The sequence below is a fragment of the Octopus sinensis genome, linkage group LG3, assembly GCF_006345805.1.
Source record: "Octopus sinensis linkage group LG3, ASM634580v1, whole genome shotgun sequence".
Classification (NCBI taxonomy): Eukaryota; Metazoa; Mollusca; class Cephalopoda; order Octopoda; family Octopodidae; genus Octopus; species Octopus sinensis.
In genome coordinates, this window is record NC_042999.1 from 155222113 (window position 1) to 155242112 (window position 20000).

Consider the following 20000-nt stretch of genomic DNA (forward strand, 5'->3'; position numbering starts at 1 on the left):
CTTTTTATCCTTTCAGGGTCGATAAATTAAGTACCAGTTCCGTACTGGGGTCGATGTAATCGACTTAACACCTTCCCATAAATTTCAGACCTTGTGTCTATAGTAGAAAGGATTAACATTAGTTTCACATCTTGGCACAAAGCTAGAATTTCGACCCCGATAGGATGAAAAAGCAAAGTCGACTTCGCTGGGATTTGAACTCGGAACATAAAGACAGACGAAATGCCGCTAAGCAATTTCTCTGTTGTGCTAACAATCCTGCCAGTTTAATCTATTATATTAATATGGTAGCTTTTGCGGCTGAATGGTTAAGACGTTTACTTTGCCTTCACGAGGTCCCGGGTTTGATCCCACCGTGTGACATCTTAGACAAACGTAGTTTTTTTGTAGGCTCTGATCGATGCAACCGTTATGAGTGATACTGGATAAGCGGAAATTCTTTGTAAGCCCACCATGTTGATTGCGCCTGTAATTCAAAGTTACGACCTTGTCACACATTGAGTTGCGCTGGTTCTGCTTCAGTATTTCTCATGTCGGTAGAATAATCATTAATTCATTCGGTTCTTGTTGTGCCTTGTGGAACTTGAGGCGACAGCAAGATCATTCCACCTTCTAACACTGAAAGCTTCCTTGAGAGCATTGTCTTCTTTTTCCTGGTTCCACAAGGCAAGAAGATGTGGCCAACCAAAGGAAACGTGGTGAAGAACAAAAAATTATCAAAGCAGAGGGTTAACAATGGAACAAGTTATGAAGGCAGCCACTTAAATGGTAATTCCATTTATTGAACACCTGAATCTTCATCGTCGAAACTGAAGATTAACATTGGTTCTTGGCCGAAGACATTGTTTTTGTTCCTATTTTGGTGGTAGAATCGTTGACACGTCAAACAAAATACTTAACGGGATTTCCCCTTCCTCAATTTAAAAAAAAATTTTTCCCCTTCCAAATCCTGAAAATTTGCCTTGCAATGAAAACCAGTTTGATTTATTATTTTTTCTTTTTTAATTTTTCATACACCAATTTTTATTAAAATTTACTTTCAATTTAGCATCCTGCCTTATAATTTTTCCTTTCCTATATATATATACATACAGAGTGTTTCAAAAAATTGATATAATTTGAGATGTAAATATCTGCTTTGAAGATCTTTTGTTATTTTGTTATTGTTCTCCGCCGCTAAAATTATTCAATGCGGTGCTGCGGCATGGCCGCAATCTCATGACTGAAACAAGTAAAACAAAAGCGATAAACACCCCCCCCACACACACACACACAAACACACACCCATACCATCATAGCAGTGCATCGCAATCATATATAAGGTTTCTTTACATCGAAAGTTCTAATTTTGTTTTTATTGCCGTTCTGAAGTATTTTCCACTAAATATTTTTTTCCCATTTTACTCCACAGAAACATGTATTGATGACAGAAACTGTGCGAATAACAGTTTTTGCAATATGGATACTCAGCGATGCCAATGCCAACCTGGTTTCAGAGAAAGTGGAGAACTTTGTATCGGTAAATATATCAGATCTTTAATCAGTTTATTATTGGCAGAATCGTTAGCAAGCCGAACAAAACGCTTAGTGGTATTTCGTCCGACTTACATCATGAGTTCAAATTCCACCTTTCATCATTTCGGGGTCGATAAATAAAGTACCAGTTGCGTACTGGTATCGATCTAATCGACTAAACCTCTCCCAAAAATTTCGGGTCTCGTACCTATAGTAAAGATTATTGTTGTTGTTGTTGTTGTAGTTTTGTTGTTATGGCTATTTTGGCGACTAGCTGGTAGAATCGTTAGCGCGCCTTTCAAAATGCTTCGCTGCATTTTGTCCGTTGTTACGTTCTGAGTTCAAATTCCGCCGAGGTCGACTATGCCTATGATGCTTTCGAGTCTATAAATTAAGTACCAGTGAAACACTGAGGTCGATGTAATCGGCTAGTCCCCTCTCCCAAAATTTCAAACCCTTGTGCCTTTACTAGAAATGATTGCTGTTATTATTATTATTATTATTATTAGTATTATTATTATTAGTAGTAGTAGTAGTAGTAGTAGTAGTAGTAGTAGTAGTAGTGTGTAGGAGAGCAATGCATGCCATCTAAGTGACACTGGGGTACAAATACACAAAACCCAATATACCCATCATGACAGTATTTTGCGTAGGATATGGCCAGTTCCCATGAGCACTATTTCTGCCATTTTGGGGTTTCCTGGTATCTGAGCTAGGTAGGAATCAGCCCCTTTTGCTATCATTCCTAGGGCACCTATGACAACAGGTATTATTTTAGTCTTGAGGTTCCACATTTCGCCAATTTCTATTTCAAGATCTTTATACTTGCTCAGCTTTTGGTAGGTCTTGACAGATACATTTATTATTATTATTATTATTATTATTATTATTATTATTATTATTATTATTATTATTATTATTATTATTATTATTATTATTATTATTATTATTATATTATTATTATTATTATTATTATATTATTATTATTATTATTATTATTATTATTATTATATTATTATTATTATTATTTATTATTATTATTATTATTATTATTATTATTATTATTATTATTATTATTATTATTATTATTAAGGCGACGAGTTGGGAGAATCGTTAGCGCACCGGACAAAATGCTTAACGGCATTTCGTCCGTCTTTACGTTCTGAATTCAAATTCCGCCGATGTCGACTACCTTTCATCCTTTCGGGGTCGATAAAATAAGTTGAGCACTGAAGTCAGTGTATTCGGCTTACCACCTCCCCAGAAAATTCTGGCCTTGTGCCAAAATTTTAAACCAGTAGCAGCAGAAGTAGTAGTAGTAGCAGCAGTAGTAGTAGTAGTAGTAGTAGTAGTAGTAGTAGTAGTAGTAGTAGTAGTAGTAGTAGTATATTATAGATGCACTTTAACTGTGATCGAACCGCGGCAGTAAACTCCCGAAATGGCCATAGGTGTGTTTGACTTGATTTTATGGAACTCTTTTTGCTCCTGGACTCTAACCTACCATGGTATTACGAATTGAACTTTTTGGAAGTACTCTTTTTTGTGAGGAGAGTAAAAACAAATTTTTAGTCGATTGATAATTATTTCATTTTAGTTTATTTAGATTTTTAGCAGCACGACACGCTTTAGAATTTTTAATCGATTGTATTTACCATTTTGATAAGTCATTCTATATATTTGTGTTTTTATTCGCATTTATATTTTTACCTTCAGTATTTTTTGTATATGTATATTTTATATGTTTAAGATCCATGGTAATATTTATATATGATCAAATGTTTGGAGATGTGGCGTTATATATAAAATCGTTGACTCGAATTTGATCTACGATCAATGTTTGTTCTACGATCAACGTTCTGCGATGAATTTGATCTACGATCAATGTTCTACGATCAATGTTCTACGATCAATGTTTGTTCTACAATCAATTTGATCTACGATCGATGTTTGTTTTACGATCAATTTGATCTACGATCAACGTTTGCTCTACGATCAACGTTTGTTCTACGATCAATGTTTGTTCTACGATCAATGTTTGTTCTACGATCAATGTTTGTTTTATGACCAATGTTTGTGCTACGATCAATGTTTATTCTACGATCAATGTTTGCTCTACGATCAATGTTTGTGCTACGATCAATGTTTATTCTACGATCAATGTTTGTTTTACGATCAATTTGATCTACGATCAATGTTTGTGCTACGATCAATGTTTCTTCTTGAAATAGTAAATCTATCTAGGTGGTCTACATATATATATATATATATATATATATATACAAAATAAGAAAATGGAGAAATACATCTAAATCAAATATCAACTACCAGATAATACCCAATCACATACTTTATTAAACCACTACATAAGAAACTTTAAGGTCAAACATAATAATATAGAACAAAACAGTGTACATGAAGGAGTAATATGATACAATAAGTACAATATGTATAAGAGAATATAAATAAATATAAATATAAACTACATCTTACAGCTGTTTCGGCCATGCAGATAAGGGTGTCTCATTTTACTTATATTAGCCATGTGTGATAGGTCAATATGTAGTTATAAATGAGACATTTACAAAAATATCCCAAGGCCTCTTCGGAGATTATGAAATACAAACCATATTCAATATTACAGTTTTTTAACTTAATATTATGATATTACAATGTAAAAAACATACACATATTAATACCCAAATGCAGATATACAGAGTCAAGAGTACATTATATTAATTTATATTAATTTACAAAATGTCATTAATGTTAACATCATTACTATTATCATTACCACTAATGCTACCAATATCATTATTCTTATTATTAATAACACTAATACTAGCAAAACAATATATAGATCACATTATTAGCAATATAATAGCAAAACCAAGGACCACAAGAGTACTATAGTACCATGCAAAGCATTAAATATCTGCATATACATACAAACTGAGAAATAAAAGCATTTGGTTTACATGATATTAAGTTCCACAGGTGTATAGATGTACATACGAGTGCAAATTTATAATTTCAACTGTGACACAAATACAGTATTACGTTCAGAAATAGTTAAGAATCGAACGCTAAAATATGATTGGCTTGTACATTTAAATTTAAATTACAATTGTCTTCTTTACGGTTGGTTTGTTAAGAAATATCCACACACGCACACTTGCAAACGTGCGTCCACACGCACATACACAGACAAATCACAACATAAGAGATACCAGCCCACACACCACACACACACACACACATGCTTACATACAAATCTACTCACATATATCCATAAAAATCTTCTCTCCAAATATAATAACTGTATCAAGGAATTTCCAAAACACACACACACACCACACATACACGCACATCCGCACATATCCATAAACATTTATACACTCGCATGCACTGTATCTGCAAACATTCGCATGTACATATATACATATTTAAGTATGCATTTGCGCACTCATACGTATAAGAAAGACATATACACATATATCCACCCATGAATATATATATACATACAAAAACATACATATACATACATATACATATGAACACATTTCGACATATCCACATATATTTACTAAATTACAAAATATATGTCTGCCCATCAAAGGACGTATAAATACATACACAATAAGTTAACAGAAATTACCATTAATTAAAATATAAGTAAATTAATTATAAATTAATAAGTGCTATTACTTAAAAAAATTAAATTAAATAAAAAAATTTTTTAAATAAAAACAAAAATAAATAAAACATTTTTAAAAAATAAATAAATAAATAAATAAAAATAAAAAATAAATAAATAAATAAATAGGAATATGCTCATCCAAAATAAACAACGTATACTAAATATAGACCCACATTTGTTACATATTGGTATAACAAAATCCCAAGCCATATATTGGTATAACAAATCCCAAAGATGAATGAATAAATAAATAAATAGATAAATAAATAAATAAATAAATAAATAAATAAAAATTAAAAAAGCAAAAAAGTAAAAATAAAAAATGAAAATAAAAAATAAATAGATAAGAAAAAAAGAAAAAGAAAAAAATTATAAATAAATAAATAAAAATAATAATAATAAAAATAAAAAATAAAAATAAAAAATAATAATAAATTTTTTTTAAATAAATAAATAAGAATAAATAAGAATGAATGAATAAATAAATAAATAAATAAAAAATAAAGAAAGAAAGAAAGAAAGAAAGAAAGAAGAAAAAAATAAATAAATAAATAGAAATATATATATATATATATATAGATAAATAGATAAATAAAATAAAATACAAATTAAGATGAGTACAAAGATAAACTTAATATATAAGGCTGCCAAACAAATACATGCAAAAACTTATATGCTCATCCAAAATAAACAACGTATACTAAATATAGACCCACACTTTTTACATATTGGTATAACAAAATCCCTAACCAGCGCCCTAAGATATGATGCGCATATACACCCTACACCCGTGGAAAACTCCGTGAAGATCAGAATATCATGTATATATCAAAATACATATATATTTCAGTATATTTTTCAAGCCGGGACAAAAACAATCAATATAGAACATATATAAGGAGATACAAAATTATAAATTATAAATTATAAAGACCAATAGTACAATCCTATATAGAGGAATGTTAAAAGATTACTGGTAGACAAAATAGGTGCTATTTAAATCTAGAGAAAGTATACGCTAATTTGTGAAGGCAAAATTTATTCCGCTCGTTAATATCATTAATAATTGGTAGGCCAGCTTTGATGATGAAGAAAATTTCATTGATACATAAAGAGCATTTTTTATTTCTACTATTGTATACAGGTGCAGAAGTTAGTATTTCCCAGTTTAATTTAAAATCTATGTTCTTACTCTTGAGTTCCCAAATATACGTACTTAACCCCGTAGAATTCATCCTATTTTTATTTTTAAAAGTATATCTATGATAGTTTAGCCGTTGTTTCATACTATTTTTAGTCGCACCAATGTACATCCTAATGTTATATTGTGTATTTACAGTGCATTGATAAACTACCTCTTTCCTCAGGCATTCATTACTAAACACACATTGATTCCTGTTTCTGCAATTGCAGTTATTAACAGATTGAGGAAATTTAACCTTGGCAAAATTCCCTGTATCCCTATTCCTATTAATAGTATTACACCTATTTTCACTACCTAATCCTAAATTTAACGAGAGTTTATGTTTAATATTATTGGTGATATTCTTATCAATAGGATTACTATTGCGGATAGCAGTATCATCCATTAGATTAATATTTGTCGTTACAGGTGTAGTACTATTATAACTAGCGTGAGGGTTGCTCACGTTCGCACTAATAGATTTATTGCCTCTACGGTAATAGGGAGGCAAATTACTACTACCCAAATTTATCTTTCTATCATTATAGAAGCAATCTAATTTCCTGTTATTAAAGGAGGAACTGATGGTGCTACTAAATTATGCGTATGCTCTATCCTATTCTATAGTTTTATGTTTTAATTATTTGGCCAAATTTTTCTTACCCTAACAAAGTTCCTATATAATAAATTATGTATTATATATATATATATATATTTATATATATATAAGCGCAGGAGTGCCTGTGGGGTAAGAAACTTGCTTCCCAACCACTTGGTTCCGGGTTCAGTCCCACAGCGTGGAAGCTTGAGAAAGTGTCTTGTAGTATGGCCTCGGGCTGACCAAAGACTTGTGAATGGATTTAGCGGATAGAAACTGATAGAAAAAGATAGAAAAAGCCCGTCGTATATGTATGTGTGTGTGTGTATGCGTGTGTGTATGTGGATAGATGGATGGATCGATCGATTTGTGTGTCTGTGTTTCTCCCCCACCCCCACCACCACCACCATCGCTTGACAAACGATGGAGGTGTGTTTACGTCCTCGTAACTTAACGGTTCAGCAAAAGAGACAGACTGAATAAGTACAAGATTTACAAAGAATAAGTCCAGGGGTCGTTTTATTCGACTATAGGCGGTGCTGCAGCATGGCCGCAGTCAACTGACTGAAGCAAATATATATATATATATATATATATATATATATATAATGGTCCAACATGGCCGAAACAATTAAAAGAAAAGTGTATATATATATATATATGATTATTAGTATGTTCAGTATATTAGGGCTAGTATGTATTATTCAAGTGTGTATAATTGTATACATATAATTGGTGTGAATGGGATTACTCCCTTTTTTTTTTTTTTTTTTTTTTTATTTTTTATTTTTTTTTTTTTTATTATTTTTAGGGGATGTATGTGTTTATTTATCCATGTGGGGCTGGAGTGGCCGTTAGGTGCATATGCTGAGGCTCACATGCAAACCCAAATACAACGAATGAAGTGGGCACTTATAATTGTTATGGGTGTGTACTTTATTATAAAAGACAATACCCAAATAAAATCTGTCAATTCAACATACAAATAAAAACAAAAAACAAAGGGATCTTAAACATTCACACATACATACAAAACTCAATAAAAACACCACTAAATAACACCCAAAACATATAAATATATCCTCAAAATACAATAACAAATGCAAAATAAAAATACATAATAAAATAAAATAAATAAAAATAAAAATAAAAAAATAAAAAAATCTAATATAAATTATTAAAGTTTTAACGTACCATAAACTACGACTGCTAAATTAATATACATTAAAAATGAACTAATTAAAACAAAGAAATATCAATAAGACAAACTATAATTAAATCCTAGACAACATAACCAAAAATATATCATCTAAACTAATTTAAACTAAACTAAAATAACCTAAAAGGGAACTATTATTGCTATTTATCATGAAATTATTATATAAGTAAAGTAACTTGTGTCTACATTTTATTTTGCGCTCCTCCCCAGTATTAAGTAAATTATCATACTTATAAAATAAAATTTCTTTAAATCATTAGAGCATAAATAACAACAATTAGCTCCTATATTATATGATTTAGTTTTAACAAATTATTTCCCATATAAATATAATTAATATTAGTGATTTAAGACTCCAAATATACTTACTAAGTCCGGTTGAGTTGATTAAGTTTTTATTTTTATTTTTAAAAGAATTCATATGTTGTGCAATTCTTAGTTTTATTTTTGAGGAAGTAGAACCTATATAAACCGCTTTTGTGTAATTATTATTCTTAAAGTTATTATATGTAATGTAACTATACCTTTTATACACTACATCGTTAATATCACAATTATTATTTAATATACAATTAGATTTATCTCTAATGTACAATTAATATAAGTCTTATCATTAATAATAAGAATATTAAATTTTTATAATATTAGCGATAATGATTTAATGATATTTTTTCGAGATACTTCTAATAATAATATATATTTTGTTACGTTTAGTGGTATAAATAATAGATATTAAAAAAAAAATAATAAAAATGATAAAAATATAAATAAGAATAATAATAATAATAATAAAAATATAATAATAATAATATAAATAAGAATAATATAAATAAAATAAATTTAATAATTATTATAATAATTATATTGATAAATTTAATAATATTAATAATTCCTTAAATGCTGTACATAGATATAATTCTGATAATAATTTTAATTAAAATAAAGAATTATAAATATATTTATAATAATGATAATAATAATAAGGTTAATAAGAATAAATTTGGTTAATAGTTCCTTATGGAGATCAAGTAAAACGAATATTATTAAAGAGTTTAGATGTTATAGAACTATTTATTAGAGATAATCGTAAATATAGAAACATTTTCTTTTAATAATTTTGGAGTTGGTTACTCTACCACTAATAATGTTGGTAACATTATTTCTTCATTTAATAAATATAAACTGAATAATTTTTATAAAAAGAAATTATTTGATAATAATATTAATAATGATAAGACTTATATTAATTGTACATGTAGAGATAAATCTAATTGTATATTAAATAATAATTGTGATATTAACGATGTAGTGTATAAATGTATAGTTACATTACATGATATAACTTTAAGAATAATAATTACACAAAAGCGGTTTATATAGGTTCTACTTCCTCAAAAATAAAACTAAGAATTGCACAACATATGAATTCTTTTTAAAATAAAAACTTAATCAACTCAACCGGACTTAGTAAGTATATTTGGAGTCTTAAATCACTAAATATTAATTATAGTTTAATATGGGAAATAATTTGTAAAACTAAATCATATAATATAGGAGCTAATTGTTGTTATTTATGCTCTAATGAGTTTAAAGAAATTTTATTTTATAAGTATGATAATTTACTTAATACTGGGGAGGAGCGCAAAATAAAATGTAGACACAAGTTACTTTACTTATATAATAAGTTTCATGATAAATAGCAATAATAGTCCCTTTTAGGTTATTTTAGTTTAGTTTAAATTAGTTTAGATGATATATTTTTGGTTATGTTGTCTAGGATTTAATTATAGTTAGTCTTTATTGATATTTCTTTGTTTTAATTAGTTCATTTTTAATGTATATTAATTTAGCAGTTTATGGTACGTTAAAACTTTAATAATTTTATATAGATTTTTTTATTTTTTATTTTTTTATTTTTTATTTATTTTATTTTATTATGTATTTTATTTTGCATTTGTTATATGTATTTTGAGGATATATTTATATGTTTTTGGTGTTATTTAGTGGTGTTTTATTGAGTTTTGTATGTATGTGTGAATGTTTAAGATCCCTTTGTTTTTTGTTTTATTTGTATGTTGAATTGACAGATTTTATTTGGGTATTGTCTTTTATAATAAAGTACACACCCATAACAATTATAAGTGCCCACTTCATTCGTTGTACTTGGGTTTGCATGTGAGCCTCAGCATATGCACCTAACGGCCACTCCAGCCCCACATGGATAAATAAACACATACATCCCCTAAAAAATAAAAAAAAATAAAAATAAAAATAAAAAAAAAAAAAAAAAAAAAAGGGTAATCCCATTCACACCAATTATATGTATACAATTATACACACTTGAATAATACATACTAGCCCTAATATACTGAACATACTAATAATCACCAACTAACCACCATCACAAATGAAACCCACACCCATACAATGACAAAACTCCCCCATACCCTATTTACACCTACATAGTAATCCCAATATATTCTTCCATACATGGACGCAAGTGCGTGAAGCACATGAACATAATTAGTACGTACAACCCCTAATACACACTAATATATACGTATCAAGCTCGACCTCCACAGTGATAAGTTTACACACAATCACACCCAGATGGGTGAATTGCACAACCAGTGAATGCTCACACATACGGGCGCGATTACATTGTTGCATATATCGAGCCAAAATAGTATGCATATGTACATGTGAGGGGTACACGTAAATGAAGTGAGCGTGTACCCCCTGTATTTATACCCGTGCGTGAATATACACATGGAGACTACCACACAGGTACAAATGTGTTTAGAAATGGAACCCCATCACTACACTTAATGTATACTCTCACCCATCCGCACGGATGTGTAAGTGTATCTCCGGTGTATATGTTGAGGCTTATATGTAGAGTTGTTGTAGGGAACGTCGTTGAAATTGTGAATGAATGGGTAGAGTTGGGAATTGTAACCGAGTGGTGGACTAGTGTTGCTTGGAATTGTGAATGGATTAGGGTGGTAATGAGGTAGGCATTGAGTATGGGTTACTGTAAGTTGTTTGTTAGAGTTGCTAGGGTGAGCTAAAGCTCATAATGTATATAATTGATTTTTCATGATAGTTTTTAAAGAATCCATTCATAATAAATTTTTTTTAAGTAGCGTTGTTTGCTACGTGGAAATAGTTTTTAGTTCCATTTATTATATTTCTCCATTCATACTATGAATGACGTTTACTTTCTATGGCGCGTATTCTTTTTTTACATTAGTTATTTCCATGGTAACGTAATTTTGTTTGGTTTTTTAACGGCTAAAAATCTAATTTCACTTCATAATTTGTAACTGAATTGTAAGTATGTATTTGATTTATCCTTATGTCATAATGTTATTTTTGATATTCTGGTTAATTACGATGTATTTATTGTTGTTTTCATAAGAGTGTTTATGTATATGAGATTGGTTGTGAGTTTTTAATTGTATAATTAATTTATTTATCTGTATGAGTGTGGGTGTAAATATTGTTGTATATATCGAGTTTTAGTGAGTATGTATATGCGTATATGTGAGGGAGCATATGTATCTGTTGTGTGTGTGTGTGTTTTGCGTGTGTGTGTGTTTGTGTGTGAATGTGTATTTGGTTTGTTATTTAGGATTTGGGATGTATGTGTTATTTGTCTGGTGGGGAGGGGGAGTGGTTTTTGGTGTATATTGAGGTTTATAAGTTAGTATAGGTTTGTGTATAAGTCTTGGGTCTGTGGTTTACGTGTGGGTTTTTGTGTGTGAATGTTTAGGTTAGGGGGATTGCTATATAAGTTTGTTATAGGGTTTAGCAAAGGGAGATTTTATCGTTATATGCTTTTATGAGTTTTGGTTTATCATGGTTTTTTTTAGGTAATTCGTGGTATTTTGTATATTTTAGGTGTTGGTTATTTTTTTACATTGTTTCATTCATAATTTTTGAGTGGTGTTCGTTTTGCCACGTGAATAACCGGGTGGTGGACTAGCGTTGCTTGGAATGTGAATGGAATAGTGTAGTAGTGAGGTAGGCATAGAGAATGGGATTGGGTTACTGCAAGTTGTTTGTTAGAGATGCTAAGGTGAGTTAAAGCTCATAAATGTATATAATGTTTTTGTGGGTGTGTAAGTATTGTTGTATATGTCGAGTTTAGTGAGTATGTATAGGCGTATATGTGAGGGAGTATATGTATCTTTTGTGTGTGAGTGTTTTGCGTGTGAGTGTGTGTTTGTGTGTGAATGTGTATATGGGTTTGTTATTTAGGTTTTGGGGGATGTATGTGTTAATTTGTCTGTGTGGGGAGGGAGTGGGTTTTGGTGTATATTGAGGTTTATAAGTTAGTATAGGTATGTGTATAAGTCGTGAGTCTGTGGTTTATGTGTGTGTTTGTTGTGTGAATGTTTAGGTTAGGGGGTTTACTTTATAGGTTGTTATAGAGTTTAGCAAAGGGAGATTTTATCGTTATATGTTTTTAGAGTTTTGTTTTATCATGGTTTTTTTAGGGAATTCGTGGTAATTAGTCTATATTTTCGATATGGATTATATATAGGTTATATATGGATTATATACTTATATTTTTTCATTTATACTTTAATTATTTAAAAGTATTATTTTTATATTTTAAAATTTTGATTTTTAGATTGGAAGTCCACCTGAAGATTGTCGATCAAGACAAGAAACGATTGTAGTGGCGGTTTTTTTGACTATTTATTAAATTTTATGTATTGATTAAGTCTTTCCTTGTTTGTTTTGCAAAATAGTGGTTTTGTCTCAAATAATATTTTATAATATTTTACTATAAAATTGGATTTAATCCTAAATCTGATTTTTTTTCCCTGTAAATTGGATATATTCCCTAATTTTATTTTATTATAATATATATATAGTATATATATATACTACCTATAATATATATATATATCTATATATATATAAAATGAGATAGGGGTTGAAAATTCAACCCCCACCATGGGATAATATTATTCAATAAATTTAATTCTCTGAAGAGGCCGTGGGGCATCCTTGTAATGCCTCATTTATACCTGCCTTTATGGCTTATAGGTTGAAATGAGGTATGACTGCCCTCACTGCCGAAACAGCTGTCAGATTTGATTTAATTCATATTATATTTGAAATTTTATACTAATATCTCTTGTCTATTTACTCTTTCTGTATATTTTGTATAATGCCTTGTGCTGATAGTAATGGTGTATTAAAGTATTGATTGGGTATAATCTGATAGTTGATGTTTTATTGATTAAGTATGTTTCTCCATTCTCTAATTTTGTAGTTATATATATTATATAATATATTTATTTTATAGAAGGAGCTTCTACAGGAAGTAATATGAATATTTCTTTTACTGTGGTTAACCCCGACTCAACCCGGGACCTACACACACATATATATATATTATATATGATATATTATATATATATATATATATATATATATATATATATATATATATATACGACATGATGATGATGATGATGATGATGTTTTCTCAATCATTCTGCGTAAATACAAACCCTTTTCTCTGGTATATCCTTGTGGTGTGTTCTCATCTCTCACCCTTGTGCCACATAAAGAAATTGTCCACCCCTCCTCCTCCACGTCTTCTTTGTCGTCCTCATCATCACCAGCAGCAGCAACATCTCCATCCTCATTATCATTATTTTATTGCATGCGTTTATTTTTCTTTTTTTTCGTTTCAGACATCAATGAATGTGAAGAAGTCCATGATTGTCATGAGAAGGCCAACTGTACCAATCTGGAAGGATCTTACAACTGTACCTGCTTTCCAGGACTAAATGGCAATGGCATTAATTGTACATGTAAGTATATATGACCATTACTATTTCATATACGCGCAGCAGATTAAACTGTTGGAAAAGAAAAATTCATAACATCGGAATTATTATTATTATTATTATTAGTAGTAGTAGTAGTAGTAGTGGTGGTGGTGGTGGTGGTGGTGATGGTGGTAGTAGTAGTAGTAGTAGTAGTAGCAGCAGCAGCAGTAGAGATGGTGGTGGTGGTGGTGGTAGTAGTAGTAGTAGTATTTTTTCCTTCTTTCTTCAAGTTTTCTTCCGTTTCACGCCGAGTGTTTTCCGTACACCAAGGGCAGAGAAGCTCATTGTATGCATTCCCAAAATAAAAAAGGAAATTCACAGGCAACATATGTATATAAAAAAATTGATAAATAATTAAATTTATGAATGGATGTTGTTTTCACAGTGTTTATTATTATTATTATTATTATTATTATTATTATTATTATTATTATATTACTATTATTATTATCATTATTGAGTGAGAGAGCAGTGCATGCCATCAAAGTGAGACTGAAGTAAAATATTCAAAGCCCAGTATACCCATCAGTATACCCGTCTGATAAGGGTACACTAGGCACATGCATCACAACGATATGTGCGCGACATGGTGATCTCATATCAAGATAAACAGCACATGACATTGCAGGTGGGGCCCAGTTAGAATTTTCTTCTGGTCGAGTAGCCCATCCCGCTCAAAAGGTCCCTGAATAAGGGTTGTTTAAGTATATTGAACAAAAGTCCCATATTTCCAGAGGTGAATTATTCAAACCCCCAAAGAATTCTTCTTAACACATGGCTATGAAGCTCCTCCGCTACTTCTGCTCATAATCGGAGATGCACATATCGTCAGCCACTAAGGGACATGCTCAACTGGTTATGGTCAAGCAACTGACAAGCAAATCTGTATTATTGAGCAGAATATTTGCTGTAACCTATCGTTTATACCAAGACAAAACAATGTACATGATAACACTTCCAATCATTTAAGATCAGAAACCATGAGGGCATGTGCTTGTACTGGATCAGGACATTATTATTGTTGTTGTTGTTGTTGTTGTTGTTGTTGTTGTTGTTATAGACGTCGCACAGTATACAATATCGTGAGGTTGTTGATCGCAGATATTGCGTCTACCAGGAGGTCAGTTTTGTTTATCAAGTCACAGAACAAAGACCTCAGACAGACAGTACTTTATGCAATATGCATGCAGTTCCAAGTAATGTCAACTTTTACAATACCCCTAGATCGTAGGGTATTTCTAAAGTTTCCAGATGCTTCTTCAGATTGGATGGTACTGAACCCAATACTCCGATGACAATAGGGACAACCTTTATGTTTGACTCTCGAAGCTGCCACATCTTAGCGATCCCAATTCTCAGGTCTCCATATTTATCAACCTTTTCTCTTTCTTTCATGATGATATGCTGATCTCCTGGCACTGCCACATCAATTATTGAGCAGTTTTGTTTGTCCCTCTTAAAGGTTACTATATCCGGCCTTCGGTGCTCTAATACCTTGTCTGTCAATAAAAAATACAGACTCCTATAAAAAAAAAATAGACACCACCCACGCAAACAGCTCCCCCAAAACACCAATACCATCACTATCTCCAGAATCTCCCGAACGCAAACAATCTAAACAAGAACAGACACTCACACAAACATCTAAAACTGTAGAGACCACACTCACAGCACACACAGACATAACAGAAACATCAAGACCATCACCACTATAGTCAGGCAAACAAATTAAACAACACCAACACAAAACACCCAACTTCGTACTCATCAGAAAGGAGAACGAAGAACTGATGGCACTCGTAACGCAAAACACGGTATTTGAAACAGGCGGTGGGGGGGGGTAATATTCTTGTATCAAGTAATGGATGAACACATTAAAAACAAAATCAAATTCATAGAGCAGGACAAAATCAAAAATAGTATTTCAATTTTTTCCCTTTCCTTAATAGTATGAGAAAGATCTGGTTCTTATTTCTTGCAAATAGATTAACCACACAGTTGTTCAATTAGCTCATTTGTTGATGTGCATAAGTAAGCAAAAACTAAGACACCCTCCCCATATTTATATATATATATATATATATAACATATAAACAAGGGCAAAAGAAAAATAATTTCCAATGCCCTTGTTTATAAGTTGTTTATAAATTTAACCTTTAAAGGTATTTTTTAACATGCTGGACAGTGATAAAAATTTTTTTGGAAAATTGTTATCCTATATAGATATATATATATATATATATATATATATATATATATATATATATATAGAGAGAGAGAGAGAGAAGAGAGAGAGAGAGAGAGAGAGAGAGAGAGAGTGTGTGTGTGTGTGTGTGTTTTGAAATTCCTTGATACAGTTATTATATTTGGAGAGAAGATTTTTTTCAAAGAGTTAAAATTGATAAAAACAACCCTTTTAGAAAGTCGAAAGACACTAACCTTTGGGAAGCAATTTCACAAAATGTCCGTGGCTTTTGCTTTTATAGATGTGCGCTTACATACATTTTGTGAAATCTCTTCACAAAGGTTAGTGTCTTTCTAAAAAGGTTTTTTTCTCAATATTAACACATTGAGAAAAAAAATCTTCTCTCAATATTTATATACATATATTTGAATGCTTGTATGTGTGTATGTGTGTGCGTCTACAGAGCAGGACAGAGAGGAAATGAGAGAGATGACAGCATGAAACTCTTTTCGGAGTTGCTAATAGGTATTTGAATTTGTTTTAATTATAAAATTACACCTCTATCGACCCCGAAAGGATGAAAGGTAAAGTCGACCACGACAGAATTTGAACTCAGAACGTGCTAACGATTCTGCCAGCTCGCCACCTTTAAATGTCACAATATAGAAACATTTCTTATGGCACCAGCACACAATTTACAGAAGCTTGCATTCTTCATATTGTCCGTGAATTTTTCACGGGTCCAGCTAGTTATTATTAATGTCATTTCACCCGTCGTTACGTTCTGAGTTCAAATTCCGCCGAATTTGCCTTTCATCCTTCCGGGGTCGATAAATTGAGTACCAATTGCGTACTGGGGTCGATCTAATCGACTGGCCCCCTCCCCAAAATTTCGGATCTTGTGCCTAGAGTAGAAAAGAATATCATTTCGCCCGTCGCTACGTTCTGAGTTCAAATTCCGCCGAGGTCGACTTTGCCTTTTATCCTTCCTGGGTCGATGAAATAAGTACCAATTGCGTACTGGGGTCGATCTAATCGACTGGCCCACCCCCCAAAATTTCGGATCTTGCGCCTAGAGTAGAAAAGAATATCATTTCGCCCGTCGCTACGTTCTGAGTTCAAATTCCACCGAGGTCGACTTTGCCTTTTATCCTTTCTGGGTCGATGAAATAAGTACCTGTGAAACACTGGGGTCAATGTAATCGACTACCCCCTCCCAAAAAATTTCAGGACTTGTACCTATAGTAGAAAGGATTATTATTATTATTATTATTATTAGTCAGTAGTCTTATTTTTATCACGTGCCTCCACTGCGCTTACTTCCGTTTACTACCAGGACTCATTCATACATGTTGTTTGTTTCTTCTCGAGCCATGCCTGGCTCCTAAGGGCCGGTTTCCAGGTTTCATTGGCGTATAGGTTCCCCACCTGGACAGGACGCCAGTCCATCGTGGGTGAGCTGGTAGATGCAGGAGGAAAGAGTGAGATAAAGTTGTGGTGAAAGAGACAGCAGAGGTTCACCAATACCTTCTGCCGAAGCCACGTGGGGCTTAGGTGTTCCGCTCATAAACACACACATGGCCCGGCCTGCGATTCGAACCCTCGTTCCCTCGTCCGAGAGTTCGCTGCCCTAACCACAAAGTCATGTGCCTCCACCATTCATACATACAGAGAGTAATCCCGTTCTATTTTACTCTTTTGCCTTTTCAGTATTGTTTTGCTTAGTTTTAAGGTAATAAATATTTTTCTTTTGAAAATTAGCATTCATTTAATAATTTTGTATGAGCAACAAAAAATTTGATAAAAGTTAAATTACTATTATTGCACGTACATCATATTTTCTGGTATAACCCATGGTGATAAAAGTATACTTCCAAAAATAAGGCGGCGAGCTGGCAGAATCGTTTGCACGCCGGGCGAAGTGCGTAGCCGTATTTCGTCTGCCGTTACGTTCTGAGTTCAAATTCCGCCGAGGTCGACTTGGCCTTTCATCCTTTCGGGGTCGATAACTTAAGTATCAGTTGCGCACTGGGGTCGATATAATCGACTTAATCCGTCTGCCTGTCCTTGTTTGTCTCCTCTGTGTTTAGCCCCTTGTGGGTAGTAAAGAAATAGGTATTTCGTCTGCCGTAACGTTCTGAGTTCAAATTCCGCCGAGGTCGACTTTGCCTTTCGTCCTTTCGGGGTCGATAAATTAAGCACCAGTTACGCACTGGGGTCGATGTAATCGACTTAATCCGTCTACCTGTCCTTGTTTGTCTCCTCTGTGTTTAGCCCCTTGTGGGTAGTAAAGAAATAGGTATTTCGTCTGTCGTTACGTTCTGAGTTCAAATTCCGCCGAGGTCGACTTTGCCTTTCATCCTTTCGGGGTCGATAAATTAAGCACCAGTTACGCACTGGTGTCGATGTAATCGACTTAATCCCTCTGTCTGTCCTTGTTTGTCCCCTCCATGTTTAGCCCCTTGTGGGTAATAAAGAAATAAGAATACTTCCAAAATTACTCGTCATTTAAAAATTGTGGTCATTTTCCATTCTCTTATTAACGGTTTCAATATACAGCAACACCAGCTGACTGCCAAGCTATACTGGACAAAGATAACAGCAGTGTAACAGGTCATTATTTGATAGACCCCGATAATGTTGGACCAATACAAGCATTTGAGGTAAGGGTGTTTTATTTTTAATGTTATATAACCACCAGCAAGGCAGCGAGCTGGCAGAAGCGTTAGCGCGCCGGGCGAAATCCTTAGCGGTATTTCGTCTGCTGCTACGTTCTGAGTTCAAATTCCGCCGAGGTCGACTTTGCCTTTCATCTTTTCGGGGTCGATTAAATAAGTACCAGTTACGCACTGGAGTCGATGTAATCGACTTAATCCGTGTGCCTGTCCTTGTTTGTCCCCTCTGTGTTTAGCCCCTTGTGGGTAGTAAAGAAATAGGTATTTCGTCCGCCGCTGCGTTCTGAGTTCAAATTCCGCCGAGGTCGACTTTGCCTTTCATCCTTTCGGGGTCGATTAAATAAGTACCAGTTACGCACTGGAGTCGATGTAATCGACTTAATCCGTGTGTCTGTCCTTGTTTGTCCCCTCTGTGTTTAGCCCCTTGTGGGTAATAAAGAAATAGGTATTTCGTCTGTCGTTACGTTCTGAGTTCAAATTCCGCCGAGGTCGACTTTGCCTTTCATCCTTTCGGGGTCGATAAATAAGTACCAGTTACGCACTGGAGTCGATGTAATCGACTTAATCCGTTTGTCTGTCCTTGTTTGTCCCCTCTGTGTTTAGCCCCTTGTGGGTAATAAAGAAATAGGTATTTCGTCTGTCGTTACGTTCTGAGTTCAAATTCCGCCGAGGTCGACTTTGCCTTTCATCCTTTCGGGGTCGATTAAATAAGTACCAGTTACACATGGGGTCGATATAATCGACTTAATCCGTTTGTCTGTCCTTGTTTGTCCCCTCTGTGTGTAGCCCCTTCTGGGCAGTAAAGAAATAGGTAACAAGAGATTCAAGAACAACATCGTACTTCACTGTATGCATTAGCATCGTTTTTGCGGTTAGATATCCTTTCTAACATCAACCATTTTATAGTGTATGCAGGATACTTTTTTGCGCTACCAGCACTATTGGGTACTTTTCTCGCGTTATTGCCAAGTAACTTACGAATCCCGACTGGGTTGGCTTAGTGATGCGTATGAGAGAAGGGGGAAAAGCAACAGTGGAGTGGGAATTGAGGGAGGTTTGCTTTAATTTATTTC

General features: G+C 32.7%; 1 protein-coding gene across 2 annotated transcripts in view; it reads left to right on the forward strand.

Annotated features, from left to right (window-relative positions):
- The window catches only part of LOC115209782, a 217152-nt gene that overhangs the window by 91129 nt on the left and 106023 nt on the right, over positions 1–20000 (forward strand). For both annotated transcript variants that reach the window (XM_029778300.2, XM_036501510.1), the window contains 3 exons: positions 1412–1519; positions 13930–14049; positions 18812–18915. In XM_029778300.2, coding sequence (XP_029634160.1) covers positions 1412–1519; positions 13930–14049; positions 18812–18915 — 332 coding nt within the window. The remainder of the gene's footprint in view (positions 1–1411; positions 1520–13929; positions 14050–18811; positions 18916–20000) is intronic.